Raw genomic sequence first — 14,898 nt, 5'->3', positions numbered from 1 at the left:
CTGTCGGTGAGACCCTAGCCCTGGTCCCCATGCCGCTGGCCTCAGCTCTCCCCTCCTGCAATGATCCCGGAAGCTGCTCAAAGATCTTCATCTCTATTGTCAGTCTGCCTCTTCCATCTCTTACTCTCCTTTCCCCACAACCCTTACTTGATCTTACTCCATCTCCAGATCCATTCTAAAGAGGGCCACTTCTATAAAGGGGAATGAAATTGGGTCATTTGTGGAAATGTGGATGGACCTTGAGACTGTCATTCAGAGCTAAGCTGGGAAGAGAAAAATAAACAACATATATTAATGCATATATGTGGAATCAAAAAAAATGGTATAGGTGACCATATGTGCGAAGCTGAAATAGAAACCTGGACATAGAGACAAATGTGTGGATACCAAGGGGGAAAGGGTGGATGGGAGGAATTGGGAGATTGGGACTGATACATATATTCTATTGATACTATGTATAAAAACAGGTAACTAATGACCATATAGCACATACCATATAGCACAGGGAACTCTACTAAATGCACTGCCGTGGCCTGAATGGGAAGGAAATTCAAAAGGGAGAGGATATATGTATTATGGATGATTCACTTTACTGTATGGTATAAACTAACACACTTGTAAAGCAACTATACGCCAGTAAAAATTAATTAAAAAATTAAGAGGGCCACTCTGAAGCCAGGGTTCCACTGACAACTTTTTTTTGAGAACCGCAGCCCTAGGTAGGTTCTGCCTTGATACTGGAATTGGATGTGTCCTTTCATTCTCAAACCTGACTGTGGACTCTAGCCTCAACTCTGATGTGACACCCACTTGTCCCCGCCTGTGCTCTGGGGCCTATCTGTTCCCTCTGCCTCTTCTGAAACCAGGACCTTCCTTCCCGGAGGTGACAGCCCTGGCGACACTTCCAACTCCTTCCCCAGAGGCAGGAAACAGGCTTCAGACCCTCTCATCTAAAACCTTCCCTGATCCATAGTTCTTAGGTCAACTATGCTTCTATCCTCTCTGTCTTTACATAATAAAGTTATTCCACAGGCCAATCTCTGCTACTCACATCCCCCCCCACACACCCTCACTCTCCTCCGCTCCATCTCCTCCTGGCTTTCGCTCCGTTTCCTCACTTCCATTCACTTCCATTCCTCTGGGAAGCCCTCCAAAGTAAGGTTGCTGCCTCTACTGTGTCACTGAAGCTCTGCTGGAAACGTCACCAACAACCCTCTCACTGCTAAATCCTTATCATCCTGTTGTTACCTAATTTCTCTTTTGCATATATCACCCTGTCACTACTGATTTTTGATGTTGCAAGTCCTCTTTCTCCTGGTCCTCCTTCTGAGCATTCTTTCTCAATTGCTTCTGGGGTTTTTCTTTCTCTGTTTACCCCTTAGTATTAAACTCAATTTTTCTGAGATCTGTCCTTGGCCTACTTCTCTTCTTATTCCATCTTCTCTAAGTTTCAAAGCCACGTGTGCAAACAGTTCTCAAATCTGCCTCCCCACTCCAGGCCTTTCTCCTGGGTCCCAGATACACATTTTGATTGTCTGTGTACATCATCTTCTGGGTGTCCTGCAGGCACTCAACATGAAATGTGTTCACCATGCTGCTCCTGTAGATCTTCTTCATAGAATATGGTCCCTCCAACTAGCCAGGGATCCGGCAAGAAACCTGGGACACGCCTGGAGCTCAGTTCCCACTGTATCTTTCACACTCGTTGGTACTGTCATCTCTGGTCTGTTCTTATCATCCCTTGACCTACGCTCCCAACTCTTCTCCTCACTAATATTTCTACCGCCTTAGATCAGGGCCTTATCATTTCTGATCAGTATTTAATAATAAGGTCTCAAAACTCTTATCACATCTCTCTTTTCTATATCCTCTTCAGTTTATCCATTACTTGCTGATAGAGTCATTTTATTTTTTTGCCCTTTTAAAAATAACATCATTGAATTGTTAATATCTCTCATACATATGATTCCATTTTGGCCGAATTTTCTTAAAAACCTGTCTGTGATGGCCTATATCTTAACTTCTTAACTTGGTACTGAGCACCCACGACAGATTAGGAAAAAGACATAAATATTTGAGTACATCTATATTTTCTCCTTATGTCTTATTCAAGTAAAATTTTATAGGTTGCTCAACCATACTATACTCACTAGTGAATGAAGTAGCCTATTCAGGCATACTCAAAGGCCATAATCAATATTTTCAAAACACAAAGACTTTTTAAACTTTCAAAACACTTGAGACTAAGCCTAATATTAGTTTAGTTTCTCCACTGACATGAAAATTAAGTTGATTTCCTGAAATCAGACCTACCTAAGTGGCCTTGATTAAGCCACATATACAGACATGGCTATATTGGTCAATACTATAATTTATTTGTTTACAAAGTAAAATTAATACTCTCTCATTGTGGTAGTCAGAAAAACTCAAACTGAATAACACCTAATTATTACAATTGCCAGGTGATGAGCCTGTGGAAACCTCATATATTGCTTATCATAGACTTATAAGCCTTAGTATGTAAGATGTTTCTCTCCTATGGAGAAGAAAAAAATAGCATATTATAAACCGATCTAGAAAATAATACCCCAGATCTGGAAGTCAGCAAACTTGACTGACTCAAGTTTCAATTCTAAAGTTAAATCCTTGTCTCCAAAGTTTGTACTTTTCCTACTCTGTTATTTCAGAGATTGATATGCATCTAATTAGTAAGTTGTGGTCTTTTTCGAGACTTAAATTTTATAGTGTATTTCACAATGAATGATATCTTAGAAATCAGATCTGACAGGAGTCGAACATTGCATGCATCACCTGTTTCTTAAAGCTTCCTCATTTGTACAATAAGGCATTATTACCGGAATATTCTTTTGTAAAATATGTCATTAGAAACAGTCAATAACTTTTCCTGGGCAATGCCAGAATGAAGGACATTATACTAATGTATGAGGTTTAAACAGAATAAAACCCTGCAGTTTACCTCTAGGAAAGCTGCAGCGATCCAGGGAGGTGTAGCCCAAACTCAATGTGCCCCTCACAGTCCTCAGCAACCTTAAATGCAGACAAAGAGTATTCAGTTTAAGTGCTGGAGTGTCGAGAGGCCTATCTACGAAGCACTGTTTTCTAGGAAGGGTCAGTCAAGGTCAGAACCTGGAAGCCAGATATCTTGAAGGCATGGGCAGTAGAGCCAGCTGGTAGCTGGCTGAAAAAGCCAGGTTTGAGCACATGAGCCAATGTACTTGATCATCGGCATCTGTCCAGGGGAGACAGGAGCTCAGGTTCAAAGAGCTTGCCTGTAATATAAGCAAGGTTCAGGGTAATGAATTCCGAGGAAAATGTTTGGAGGTCAGAAACCAAAGGACCCGCTGGAATTGTGTGGTGCCTGGTTAGGAATCCTCCTTTAGGTCACCCATTCACATTCTTGGATGCAGCTCAAAAGCTGTTTTCTCCCCTTAAAGATCTGCACTGAGGCTGGAAGGGACTGATCATACACATCTGCCTGTCCAGATGTCCAGAGCAGGCCCAGCGTCCAGGTGTCAGCCCCCACGGGCCCCAGACCCTCTGCTGTGTTTTATTGTATGTGCCCAACTAACTTGGAGCTGGGAACATTCGTCCCCTCCAAGGCAGGCTGGTGTGTGGCAGGAGCAGAGATGTGTGGAACTGAGAGGCACTTCATGTGTTTAGGGTTAAGATTTATTAAAATAATAATAATAACAGAGAAGGCATATGGCAAACCTTGGCAAGCCCACCACCAGATATAACTGCAGTTTCCCTTTGTTCAGCACTCTAGCTTCAGATAAAGTCCTTGCTATTTTCCTTTAGAGTCTCTTTCTCCTCCCCTTCTCTCCAGAAGCAGCCATCATCATGAGTTTGGTGTATATTCTACCAGTAAAATTTTGGGCTGCTTACATCTCACTTTCAGATTTGGAAGGTATTGTTGTTGTTCAGTTGCTCACTTGTATCTGACTCTTTGTGACCCCATGGACTGCAGCACACCAGGCTTCCCTGTCCGCCACTATCTCCCAGAGTTTGCTCAAACTCATGTCCATTGAGTGGATGATACCATAACCATCTCACCCTCTGTCACCCCTTTCTCCTCCTGCCCTCAATCTTTCCCAGCATCAGTGTCTTTTTTAATGAGTCGGCTCTACACACCAGGTGGCCAAAGTACTGGAGCTTTATGTTAGGGTCTAATCTTCCCCTATTTTAAAATGATGGCATTAAAGCCTAGAGGAGGGAATTCCCGGGTGGTCCAGTGGTTAGGACTCTGCTCCACTTCCACTACATGGGCCACAGGTTCAATCCCTAGTCTGGGAACTAAGATTTCACACAGTATGCAGCACACAGCCAAAAATAAAATAAACAGTAAAGCCTAGAGGAACTGGATAATGAATCTAAGGTGTCGCCCAACCCCACCTCTCTCCCCTTTTGTCTCTCTTACCCATTCTGAATTTACCCAGTGGCAAATATTTACTCTTCCATGCTATAAAGATTTTAAATAAAGAAGCAAGGCAGGAAGGAAGGGGAAAAAAAAGAGAAAAAAATGTGGTTTGGCTTATCAGGGAAGTGATATTTACACATGTGAAATAAGAAATGATTGAGAGGACAGGATTAAAGATTAACTCCTGCATGATCAGGGCCAAGTGTGGAGCACTGGAAGGTACCATGCACCTTCTGGACGGGGAGCCTTCGTGCTGGCTGGCTTTGCTGCTGGGGACAAACATTTCCTGCTGAGGTGGGTAGGCTGACTTTGAGAGTGTGAGGCAGAATGAGGAGGAGGAGGGAGTGGAAGGGCAGAGCCAGAGGTACTGGGGGTAGTGGGAGGCAGGGCGACAGTCGTGTACAGGCTGGCAGGGCTACGTAGATCAGTTGAAGGACTTTTCACCTATTAAGCTTTATCTCCTTTTCCCATCAGAATGTCTCATAAATGGTGATAGTTTAAGGAAAGACACTTACTAGTGAGTACAAATTGGTAAAACTTCTTTGGAGGGAACTGTCTCAGAAGGTTCAAATATGTGTGTTCTTTGATCAGACTGAGCCACGTGGCTTCTCACAGAAAAACAAACAAAAAAAGCAAATTAAATGCTAAAAATGACCATTGTAGTTACGTATATTCTGTATTCAAAATGGTGTTATAGAGTCACAATAAAATATATGGAAGCATAATATATTAAAAAAAAAAACCCAGAAAATCAAACATACAGTATATATTTTGTTAAAAAATACACATGCATATTAAAAAAAAAAGATGGGGTGGGGGATAAACCATCTGAGTGTCAGCAACAATCATTTCTGGGAGGTGGAATCACTTGTGATTTCTAGTTTTTTCCTGTTGCTTGTCCAGATTTCGTAAATTCCCTTCGATGAACACATTTGCTTTTATAATAAGAAAATTATAAAAATGGCAAACAATTATGTATTTGTTTAAATAAACTGAAATCCCCTGGAGCCAAAAGATAAAATTCTCATTTATGAAAAAAATTTTTTTTCACTTGTTCTAGAACCTAAGGTATAAAGTTCTAGTAGTCAAAATTCCCAAATGATGATGTAACTGAGAAAGAAACATACACTCCTAGACTTCCAAGAGGCAAAGAATAACTTATGAGGCTGTAAGACTTGAATAAGATGGCTATTTGGGCTGAGTTATTCCTTTAAGAGAACTGAGCTGTCTAGTGAACTTCTTCAAAGGAACATTCTCACTCGACAGATAGTATATCTCAAGTGCAGCCCTAAAGTCTGTTGTCTTCTTTATGTTTGATAAACTACTCCTCAGTCAAAGCTTTTAACTTAGTTTGGCTTAACATGAAATATATGCAAGTAAAAAACAAAATCCACAAGCCTCAGTATTTCTTTCCTGAAAAAGGCATTTTTTGTTTTGCCACTAGCTTTCCAATAATTTGGGGACAGTTTTAGATCATTAATTATTAATTATTTGGTTCTTTAGACTCCCCTGTAGAAAATGAATTACTGATAAAGGTTTCCCCTCATCTTAAAATTCTCTAGTTCTACAAATATAACAAAGTTCATATTCAAATTGTCATTGGTATATACAAGATCATTCTGAAAGAAAGGAATGACAAGTGACCCACAGTTTTACCTCCATTTGTACCAAAAGATGTGTCTCTGGTTAGTGAAATAACACTACTGCATTTGAATTGAGTGCCCTTTACATACACTGATGACCAGATCAGTCCGAATGGAAATATTTGCTCTGATAATCACTTAACTACCATAAAAATATACATACACGAGTAATAAAGTTAGCTAGCCCTTCCCCACTGTGTGTGTATGTTGTTGTTCAGTCACCAAGTCATGTCCAACTCTTTGTGACCCCATGGACTGCAGTATGCCAGACTTTCCCGTCTCTCACCATCTCCCAGGGTTTGCCCAAGTTCATGTCCATTGAATCGGTGACGCCATCCAACCAATTCATCCGCTGTTGCGCTCTTCTCCTTTTGCCTTCAATCTTTCTCAGCATCAGGGTCCTTTCCAATGAGTTGGCTGTTCACGTCAGGTGGCCAAATCATTGTATGTGTATACAGAATCAAAAGCAGTGGAACATCTTAAATGGCAGAGAGCAGCTAATGATGACAGCTGGCTCTGGCCACAAGATGACAGGAACCACAGGTGAGAAAGCCCCCAAAACGACTTTACCTAGTTCACAGGTTTGCTTATTTAAATAAACAAATAAACACAAACAAACAAGGTAGGGCCTTGCAAGGATAAATGACCAGACCGTGCTAGGACTGAAATAAATGACCCATTCAACTCCGTGTAGCTGGGGTCCAAGAGAAAAAGAAAAAGAACTTAATTGGGCCCATAAAAGATTGTTCTAGCTCCTGGCAACTGTAGTCAAGAATAACTGGTGTGACTGTTGGGTTTTTTTTTTTAACTAAAACATATTTTCTTTCTTGTTTCGTTACATATCATAAATTTAGATGAAACTTAGAACTCTTAGTTCAGAAAACTTGCTTTTGAAATTATAATCCTTCACTCCTTAGCTAGCATACATTTCCCAGAACTTCTCAGAAGCTAAGCACCCTGCTGCATTTGGCATTTGCTGGGGTCCAGATAATAGGGTGAGATGAGAAGTGATTACTCTTGTTTTTATTTTAGCTGTATTATTGTCCTCTGTCACTCCAATTCCCAATCTCAATGTTGGTTGAATTTGTGGTAGAGATTTTGGAATATAAGTTCTCCAGTGTTAGAAAACAGAGAGGAGAAGGCCATGAAAAAAAAAGTTAAAGAGATAGTGATTATTTTCCCTCTTCACACAACTGACTAAGAAAAGGATGAAGATGAAACTCCTCTCAAACTCACATGTTTTGTGCCCTGCAGGCAGATCTCTCTGAAAGGCCCAGAACAAAAGCATTTGTGCCTAGCAGCGGGAAACACGTGTGTGTGTGCACGCGTGTGCGTACACACACTCACACCTGCATGAGGTGGTCAGAAAATCCATACCTCAGGTATTTGGGGATGCCTGACATAGAGGAGAGGCATCACTTCCTGAGCTTTTATTGAAATAACTAACATTGAAACACTGGGGAGCAGCAGCAGTGCTGGACTTCAAATCTCCCCCAAAGCAAACCAGCTTTCTTGACTTGATATCACCAGGTTCAAAACTCTGGATTCTTTGCGCAGGTACGCGTCTCCGGGGCCCAGGGCAGAGAGAATGAGCCTTCAGAGTGGACCTGGACTGCCAGCCCAGCTGCTGCTCCTTCCCCTGAGGCTGCCACCATCCCGGGGCCAGTGCTCAGGCCTCCTGAGGATCAGGCCAAGGGCCTGGGAACCAGGGCTCCGAGTTCCACTTTGAACTTAGAGCCAGCAAATTTTGTGCACAAAGGTAAGAGAATTCTGCCCATCAGCTGCTTTATCTGTAATAAAAAGGCACAGAAAGGATGGTCTCTAAAATCTCACCCAGAGGCAGAGGGAGCGTGTTCTGATTCTAAACAGGAGGGCAAAAGAAACTTTTCATTTTATTATATGTAGAATTGGAGAACTGGGGGGTCGTGGAACAAACTTGATCAAAAACTTTGAAGGTCTTATAGTGTATATTGTTATTGTTAAAATGTGACTACCTTTAGAGAGGATGCTGTTCTCATGTTTACCATAGCTCCTGACATCGCCTATTGTCTTACTTGGAAACTTCACGACTGCAGACATTTGAAGTTTTGACCCTTGGGTGGAAGAAAGAGAAAGAAGCTAGAATCTAGGTTCTGATTCACCAACATATTGTCTATGGTGTTAATATCCATAAAAATTAATCATTACATATACAGAGTTTCTAAAGAACATGCAAGAGAGACAATATCCTTGCCTCAAAGCAGCTTAGATTGGCTTGAAACAGACATTACTTAGTTACTGTGTTTTAAGAGTGGAGGGAGATAGAATCCACTGCTCACTTCCATTTGGCCAAAGAGGCGAAGTTATTGGTCAGTTTTAGAAAATAAATTAGTTGAGATATACTTCAAATCTGGCGAATGGTTAAGGCAGATGGAGAAAGGGCTTGTCTTGCTATTGAGAAATGAAGCTTATGACATGTAAACTATTGCACAAAACACAAGTGTCAGGCGGCAAGCATCTATATGGCCTCTTTGGGGAATTTTTTCACCTTTGCACTCTCAGTAAGAAATACTAACCAAGGCACTAAGGACAACCATGAAATAAAAAAGGGATTTATCAAATGGCTTTATTATTGTAGCTCTACTTAGCTTAATTTCTTATATTTTTTTTGGATAAGTGGAAGTGTTTCCAAAACTTGTCAACTGACATTAGAAGGTCATGTTTTTATTATTCTGTAAAAGCTGATCTTTTTAAAAGAAAATTGTGACATAAAGAGAGCAGCCATTGTTGGAGTGTATTCAAGTGGCTCCCCCAGAAGCAGCCCAGATTCTGTCTGCAGCAAAACTGCTAGAATTCCCAGCCCAAGATGCCAGCCCAAGATGAGGGAGCATTACAGCCCCACTCACTTCATGCTACAGCCTAGCACTAGATCTGGGGTGGCCACAAGAGGAGAAAAGACGAGACTGTGGGGTGCATTGGAGCCAAACTACAGGTGCTTGAATGGTCAGAGCACACGAGCCCCACTTGCTTCAATACTCTCTTCCTTTGGAGCGAAAACCCCAGAGTAGGGAGAAGGAAAAACACACACTTTAAAGGGCAAAGAGTCAGCTCAAGCCTGACCCTCAGGGCTTCTCCTCCAGCAAGTTGGGAGCAGGCCCTGCCCCTGACAGGGTGGGGAGAGCCACTGAGCAGAGAAGACACTGTGCCTCAGAGCTGGCTGCAGCCCCAGCTCCTCCATCTCCAGCCCCGCTCCCTCACCAGCTCGGCAGCTGCCAGCACGCCCCGAGGAGAGACGTGGCTGGCACCCACATCAAACCCAGCTCTCCCAGAAAAGGCACTGGGCTCATGGAGGTCGCACAGGGACACTCCCACATAGGAAAACCTCTTCAAAGCCAAAACAGGTAACTGTCTCATCTAGATTCACAGAGACGGGGAAAGCTAGGCAAAACGAAAAGGCAGAGGAACTACTCTCCATTGAAAGAGCAAACGAGCAAACCCCTGAAAAATAAAAAAACAATGAAACATAAATAAGCAACCTATCACATAAATAATTCAAATCATTAGTAATAAAAATACTGATTAAATTAGGGAAGAGAAATGATCTGGACACAAGTCATTTTAATAAGGAACTAGAAAACATAAAGAAGACACAGTAAAACAGATAATTCAATATCTGAGATAAATAATACTCTAGAAGGAATGAAGAACAGAATAAATGACACAGAAGAACACATAAGTGATCTGGAAGATAGAATAATGGAAATTACCCAGTAGAACAATAGATAGAAAGACAAAAACAAAAAACAAATGCAACATATGAGACCTCTGGGGGTAACATCAAACATACCTACATTTGCATCAAAAGGGACTCCAGAAGGAAAAGAGAAACAGAAAAGGATCAAAAATGCATTTGCTGAGATTACTGCTGAAAACTTCACAAATCTGAAGAAACAGACAGATCCAGATATAGGAAGCACAGGGGGTCCCAAACAAGGTGAACCCAACAAACCCACACCAAGTCATACTAAAATCAAAATAACAAAAGTTAAAGAGAGAAATCTAAGGGTAGCAAGAGAGAGAGAGAGAAAAAAAAAAGAGTCATATACAAGGGAATCCCCATAAGGCTATCAGCTGATTTCTCCTCAGAAAGTTTGCAGGCCAGAGGGAGTGATATGATGTATTTAGAGGGCTAAGAGGGGAAACCCACAACCTAGGATACTCTACCCAGCAATATTAACACTTAGAATATAAGGAGAGATAAAGAATTTCTCAGACAAGCAAAAACTAAAAGAATTAAGCAACACTAAATATACCCTAAAAGAAATGTTGAGATAAAGGAATCCAGGCATACTACAAAAGAAAGTCATCAAACCACAGTGAGAGAAGCAAAAATAAGATGAAATGATCAGAGAAGAACTACAAACACAACTGGAAAAAAAAAAAAAAAGGAGAAAATGGCCATTTATGCAAACTCACATACTCAGTGGTGAAAATCTGAGAGCCTTTCCACTAAATTCAGGAACAAACAAGGATGCCTACTCTCACAGCTTCTATTAACATATTTAACATACTACTGGAAGTCCCAACCTCAGCAGTCAGGCAAGAAAAAGAAATAAAGCATATCCAATTGGAAGGGAAGAAGCATAACTGTCACTCTTTGCAGATGACACAATACTCTGCACAGAAAACCCCAAAATCTCCACACAAAAACTATCAAAACTAATAAATAATTTCAAGGTTACTCACAAGAGTATAAGCTAAAGAAGGCTCACCGTCTTATGCTTTCAGAGAAATAAGCATTTAATGGGATTTCATGAAGACCAAAAAGTTCAATGTTTTCAAGGGAATGTATATTTAATGGTGAAGTTTCAGGTGGTAGAGGAAATATTTTGGGTATTTGGGAATGCTTTCGTAACTTAGAATCACACTTTCTTAGTTGGTGTGTTAGTGTGCATAGAGAATAAGCTTCATAAAGCTTTTACTTTTCAGTGAAAGAAAAACCTGTAATAACTGGCTATCTTTTTCTCACTCTAGATCCTAGATGTCTGGAACCCCTACAGCCTGGGATCTGTAGTGAATATGTGGTTCGATGGTATTACGACAAACAGGTCAATTCCTGTGCTCGCTTTTGGTTCAGTGGCTGTAAAGGCTCGGGAAACAGATTCAACAGTGAAAAGGAGTGTGAAGAAATCTGCATTCAAGGATGAGCAAGTAAATCACCCTATACTGAGTCAAATCTACATCTCTATCAACAAGCCTAGAAAGAATCTCTATAATTTCAATATTCATCCAATGCAAATAAAACACTGCATTTGAGTGTATACTGAGCATTGACAGTTTGCAAACATAGTCAAATCCTACAACCACCCTCGGATGTAGGTATTAGTAACTATTTTTACAGATGAAGATGCTGAGACTCTAAGAAGTTTAGAAACTCAACTGTCACCCAACTAAAAAGTGGCAGAGCTGGGGGGCCTGGCCCCGGGCTATGTAACCTCAGTACACATGTTCTATCTACTTCAAAACCTGCAATGTGGTTCTGATTGCCATTAATTCCTTTGCATGTCTATTTCACATGAAACTCCCACCCCAGACCACCCTACTCCCCCTGGGTCCCCCAGTCTCTTAGCCCCTGCCTCAGTCTCCCGAACCCATCAAACCCCTGCCTGCTGCAAAAGGTAGCTGGTGAGGAAGAACTTGGGTTTGAGCATTAGAAGAGATGAGAGTATGTTTGTGCGCAGATGGTGGCGAGGTAAGAAAGATACCTTGTTTGGGGGAAACCCAGCAAGATGGAGCGTTTCTGGGAGATGTGTGGCCCCAGGGGCAGAAAGGGTAGTTGGATTTTTTGCTTTATTTGCCCTGAAAATGATTAAGAAACCAATCTGAATTAAAATGACTTAAATTTATTAACAACTGTTGTTTCCCACTCCAACATATTTGGAAGAAAAGCCTTTGTTGTATGCTTAAGCTATATATTTAACAATTGTAATTAAGATAAAGGAACGTTTTCTGTTCTTCTTTTCTGCTCTTCCTTTAAAATGTGTAAAAGCAACTTTCAATTTTAGCAGGGTGGAATGGGAAGGCATTTAGCAGCCAAGGGCTGCCCGAAGCCCACATGAACTTGAGCAGGGCATTTTAAAGGCAGAGCAGATGATGAAAAATGAGCCTCCAAACTGAAACATGATGCAACCGAGGAGTGGAGGACCAGCTCTCTCATTTTACAACATCTGATCTGGGAAGATCCCTAGTTCTGAGCTGAAATCAAACAGCATTTGTATCCCTTATCTCACAACACATTTTGCTCTTCTTTCAGGCCCGTGGCCCTGATTTGAGCTTGAGGGTACACAAAAGAGAACCCAAGGAAGGAAGAGCGGGGAGCACAGCCGCTTCAGCAAAAACGATGTTGTAGAGCTTCAGTTTTTATCATGCAGCATCTGATGCTATGAAATAATATATGCGACACGCTTGTAAATTAAAAAACATGACACCAAGATAGACATCAGTGAACACATCACACAGAGAATAAACCAAACGTAAGCAATTCTGTCCAGACTTCCTGTGTGCCCCCTCATCAACCCAACCACCTGCTTTCTGCAGGAATATCACATCTTGAATTTTGTGCTTACCATTTCAATTTATCATTGGCTTTTGTATGCAATTTTACATGTAAAACCACATAAATCTATGTATCTCTAAATCATACATAGTCTCATTTATTTTAGAGCTTTATAAAAATGGTGTCATACTCTGGTCTTCTGCAACTCACTGCTGCTACTGCTACTGCTAAGTCACTTCAGTCGTGTCCGACTTTGTGCGACCCCATAGACGGCAGCCCACCAGGCTCTACCGTCCCTGGGATTCTCCAGGCAAGAACACTGGAGTGGGTTGCCATTTCCTTCTCCATCTGCAACTCACTACTTTCATTCAATATTGTAATTAACCCCTGTATTACCGTATCTAAGTATATTCTTAAGTAATTATTTAGGTTTTTTGAGCTAGAAAAAATTGGTTTCATAGTATATAATTCTTTGTCATTTGGTATGTTACTACACTATAATTCATACATGTTCCCCATCACAGTTTTATAATATTGGTATGACTACATCACAACATTTTACCATTGCCTTGTCTGTGTTAAATTGTTTCTAGTTAATATTTTTCACTATTCCAACAGCACTGCAATGAATGCTCTTGCACATGGCTTTGGGTGCATGTGTACCAGTGGTTCTTCAGGCTGTATACCCAAAAGGGGAATTGTTAATGTTAAATTGTAAAATGTTATCTTCCCTGGTGGCTCAGACGGTGAAGAATCTGCCTGCAATGCAGGAGACCCAGGTTCAATCCCTAGGATGGGAAGATCCCCTGGAGAAGGGAATGGCTACCCACTTCAATATTCTTGCCTGGAGAATCCCATGGACAGAGGAATCTGGTGGGCTACAGTCCCTGGGGTCACAAAGAGTCAGACATGACTGAGAAACGAACACTTTCAAGATACATAAATATTCAAAAATAGTGTGTCATACCACATTTTCTCCCAAAGTGTTTAAACTAGTTCATTATAAATTTCCACCAGCTGTGTGTAAATGTTCCCATTGCTTGATATTCTTTTTAACACAATATTGTCAGACTTATTCACTTTGCTAATACTGGATGTAAAATGTTATCTTGTTTTAATTTGCCTTTCTCTGGTAACATCTTACCATATTTATTTACCATCTGTGCTGCTGCTTCTGTGAAATATCTGTTTATAATTGGGGGAGATTTTTCCATTGGATTGTCTGTCTTTGCTTATTGAATTTTTGGAACCCCTTATATATCCCGAAATTGAATTCTTTGCTCATTATTTGTGTTGCTAATATCTTTGTGACTTGCCTTTATTATACTTTACTCCTCTTTTTCTTGATGAACAGGAGTTCTAATTTTAATGCAAATTGACCCATCTTTTCTTCCATGACTAGCATGTTTTATGCTGCTTGGTGTCTGGGCCACCTATCTTGGGCAGGAAACTCACTGGGGACAAAATCTGCTCTGGGTTCTGGTACACCTCTCTGGATTCCCATTGTTACACCTAGTAATTCCTTATGAGTCTATTAGCACGTTGGTCAGTTCCAGGTGACTGTTTTTAATTCGTCTTTTTTTTAGTTGTCTCAGTGTGAGAGTGGGTCTGAACTACACAGAAGGCTACTAGCGCATTTTTGGTACTGTTGTGGGCTGGAAGACTTTGGGTGCTTCCTTACTTCCTGGAGGCCCAGTAATGCACTGAAAAGCTCATATTAGTCACCATATGGTTGTTGGAAAGTAGAAAGACCCTTCCGAGTATCTAGCCTGCCATTTTGCCAAGGGCAGAAGTTACTTACGTTTGTTTTTCAAGCTTCTCACAACTTTTCGCCTAAAGGAAATTGATATGCAAGCGTGTTGGAGCATTGACTTGGGTGTTCATCTCCTTGTCTGAGACGTCTTCCTCTTCCTTCGTGTGACTGGCCACATCCTTACACTCTGAGGACAACTTGCAGGCCTCCTCCTAGTTGGTACTCCCTCATCACTCTCACTCGGGCCACGCTCAGCCCTGGAGGACCTAAAGTACCTGCTGACGCCTCCAGTCTACCCCGAGCAGTCTGACTTGCCTGACACCCAGTGGAGAGCACCTCCGTTAGTTCTGTTTCGCTGCTTTAACGACGGTACCACACGTTGGGTAGCTTCAGCAACACAAATGGACTTTCGGTTCTGGAGGTCAGAAGTCTGCTGCAGGTCTCACTGGGCTAAATCAAGCTGTCAGTGGGGCAGCATTTCTTCTGGAGCATCAAGGGGAGAGTCTGTTTCCTTGTGGAAGTGAAAGTA

General features: G+C 41.4%; 1 protein-coding gene across 1 annotated transcript in view; it reads left to right on the top strand.

Moving 5' to 3' along the window:
- Positions 1 to 12,807, top strand: part of COL28A1 (collagen type XXVIII alpha 1 chain) — a 183,145-nt gene extending 170,338 nt beyond the window's left edge. The window contains exons 34-36 of the mRNA XM_065938605.1: positions 7,639 to 7,840; positions 11,095 to 11,271; positions 12,374 to 12,807. Of these exons, the coding sequence (XP_065794677.1) occupies positions 7,639 to 7,840; positions 11,095 to 11,267 (375 nt within the window). The 3' untranslated portion in view covers positions 11,268 to 11,271; positions 12,374 to 12,807. The remainder of the gene's footprint in view (positions 1 to 7,638; positions 7,841 to 11,094; positions 11,272 to 12,373) is intronic.
- The last annotated feature ends 2,091 nt before the right edge of the window (positions 12,808 to 14,898 follow it).

Source organism: Muntiacus reevesi, chromosome 6, assembly GCF_963930625.1.
Source record: "Muntiacus reevesi chromosome 6, mMunRee1.1, whole genome shotgun sequence".
In the NCBI taxonomy this organism is placed as follows: Eukaryota; Metazoa; Chordata; class Mammalia; order Artiodactyla; family Cervidae; genus Muntiacus; species Muntiacus reevesi.
Note: the sequence above shows the minus strand (reverse complement) of the source record. Positions and strands in the feature narration are given on the sequence as shown.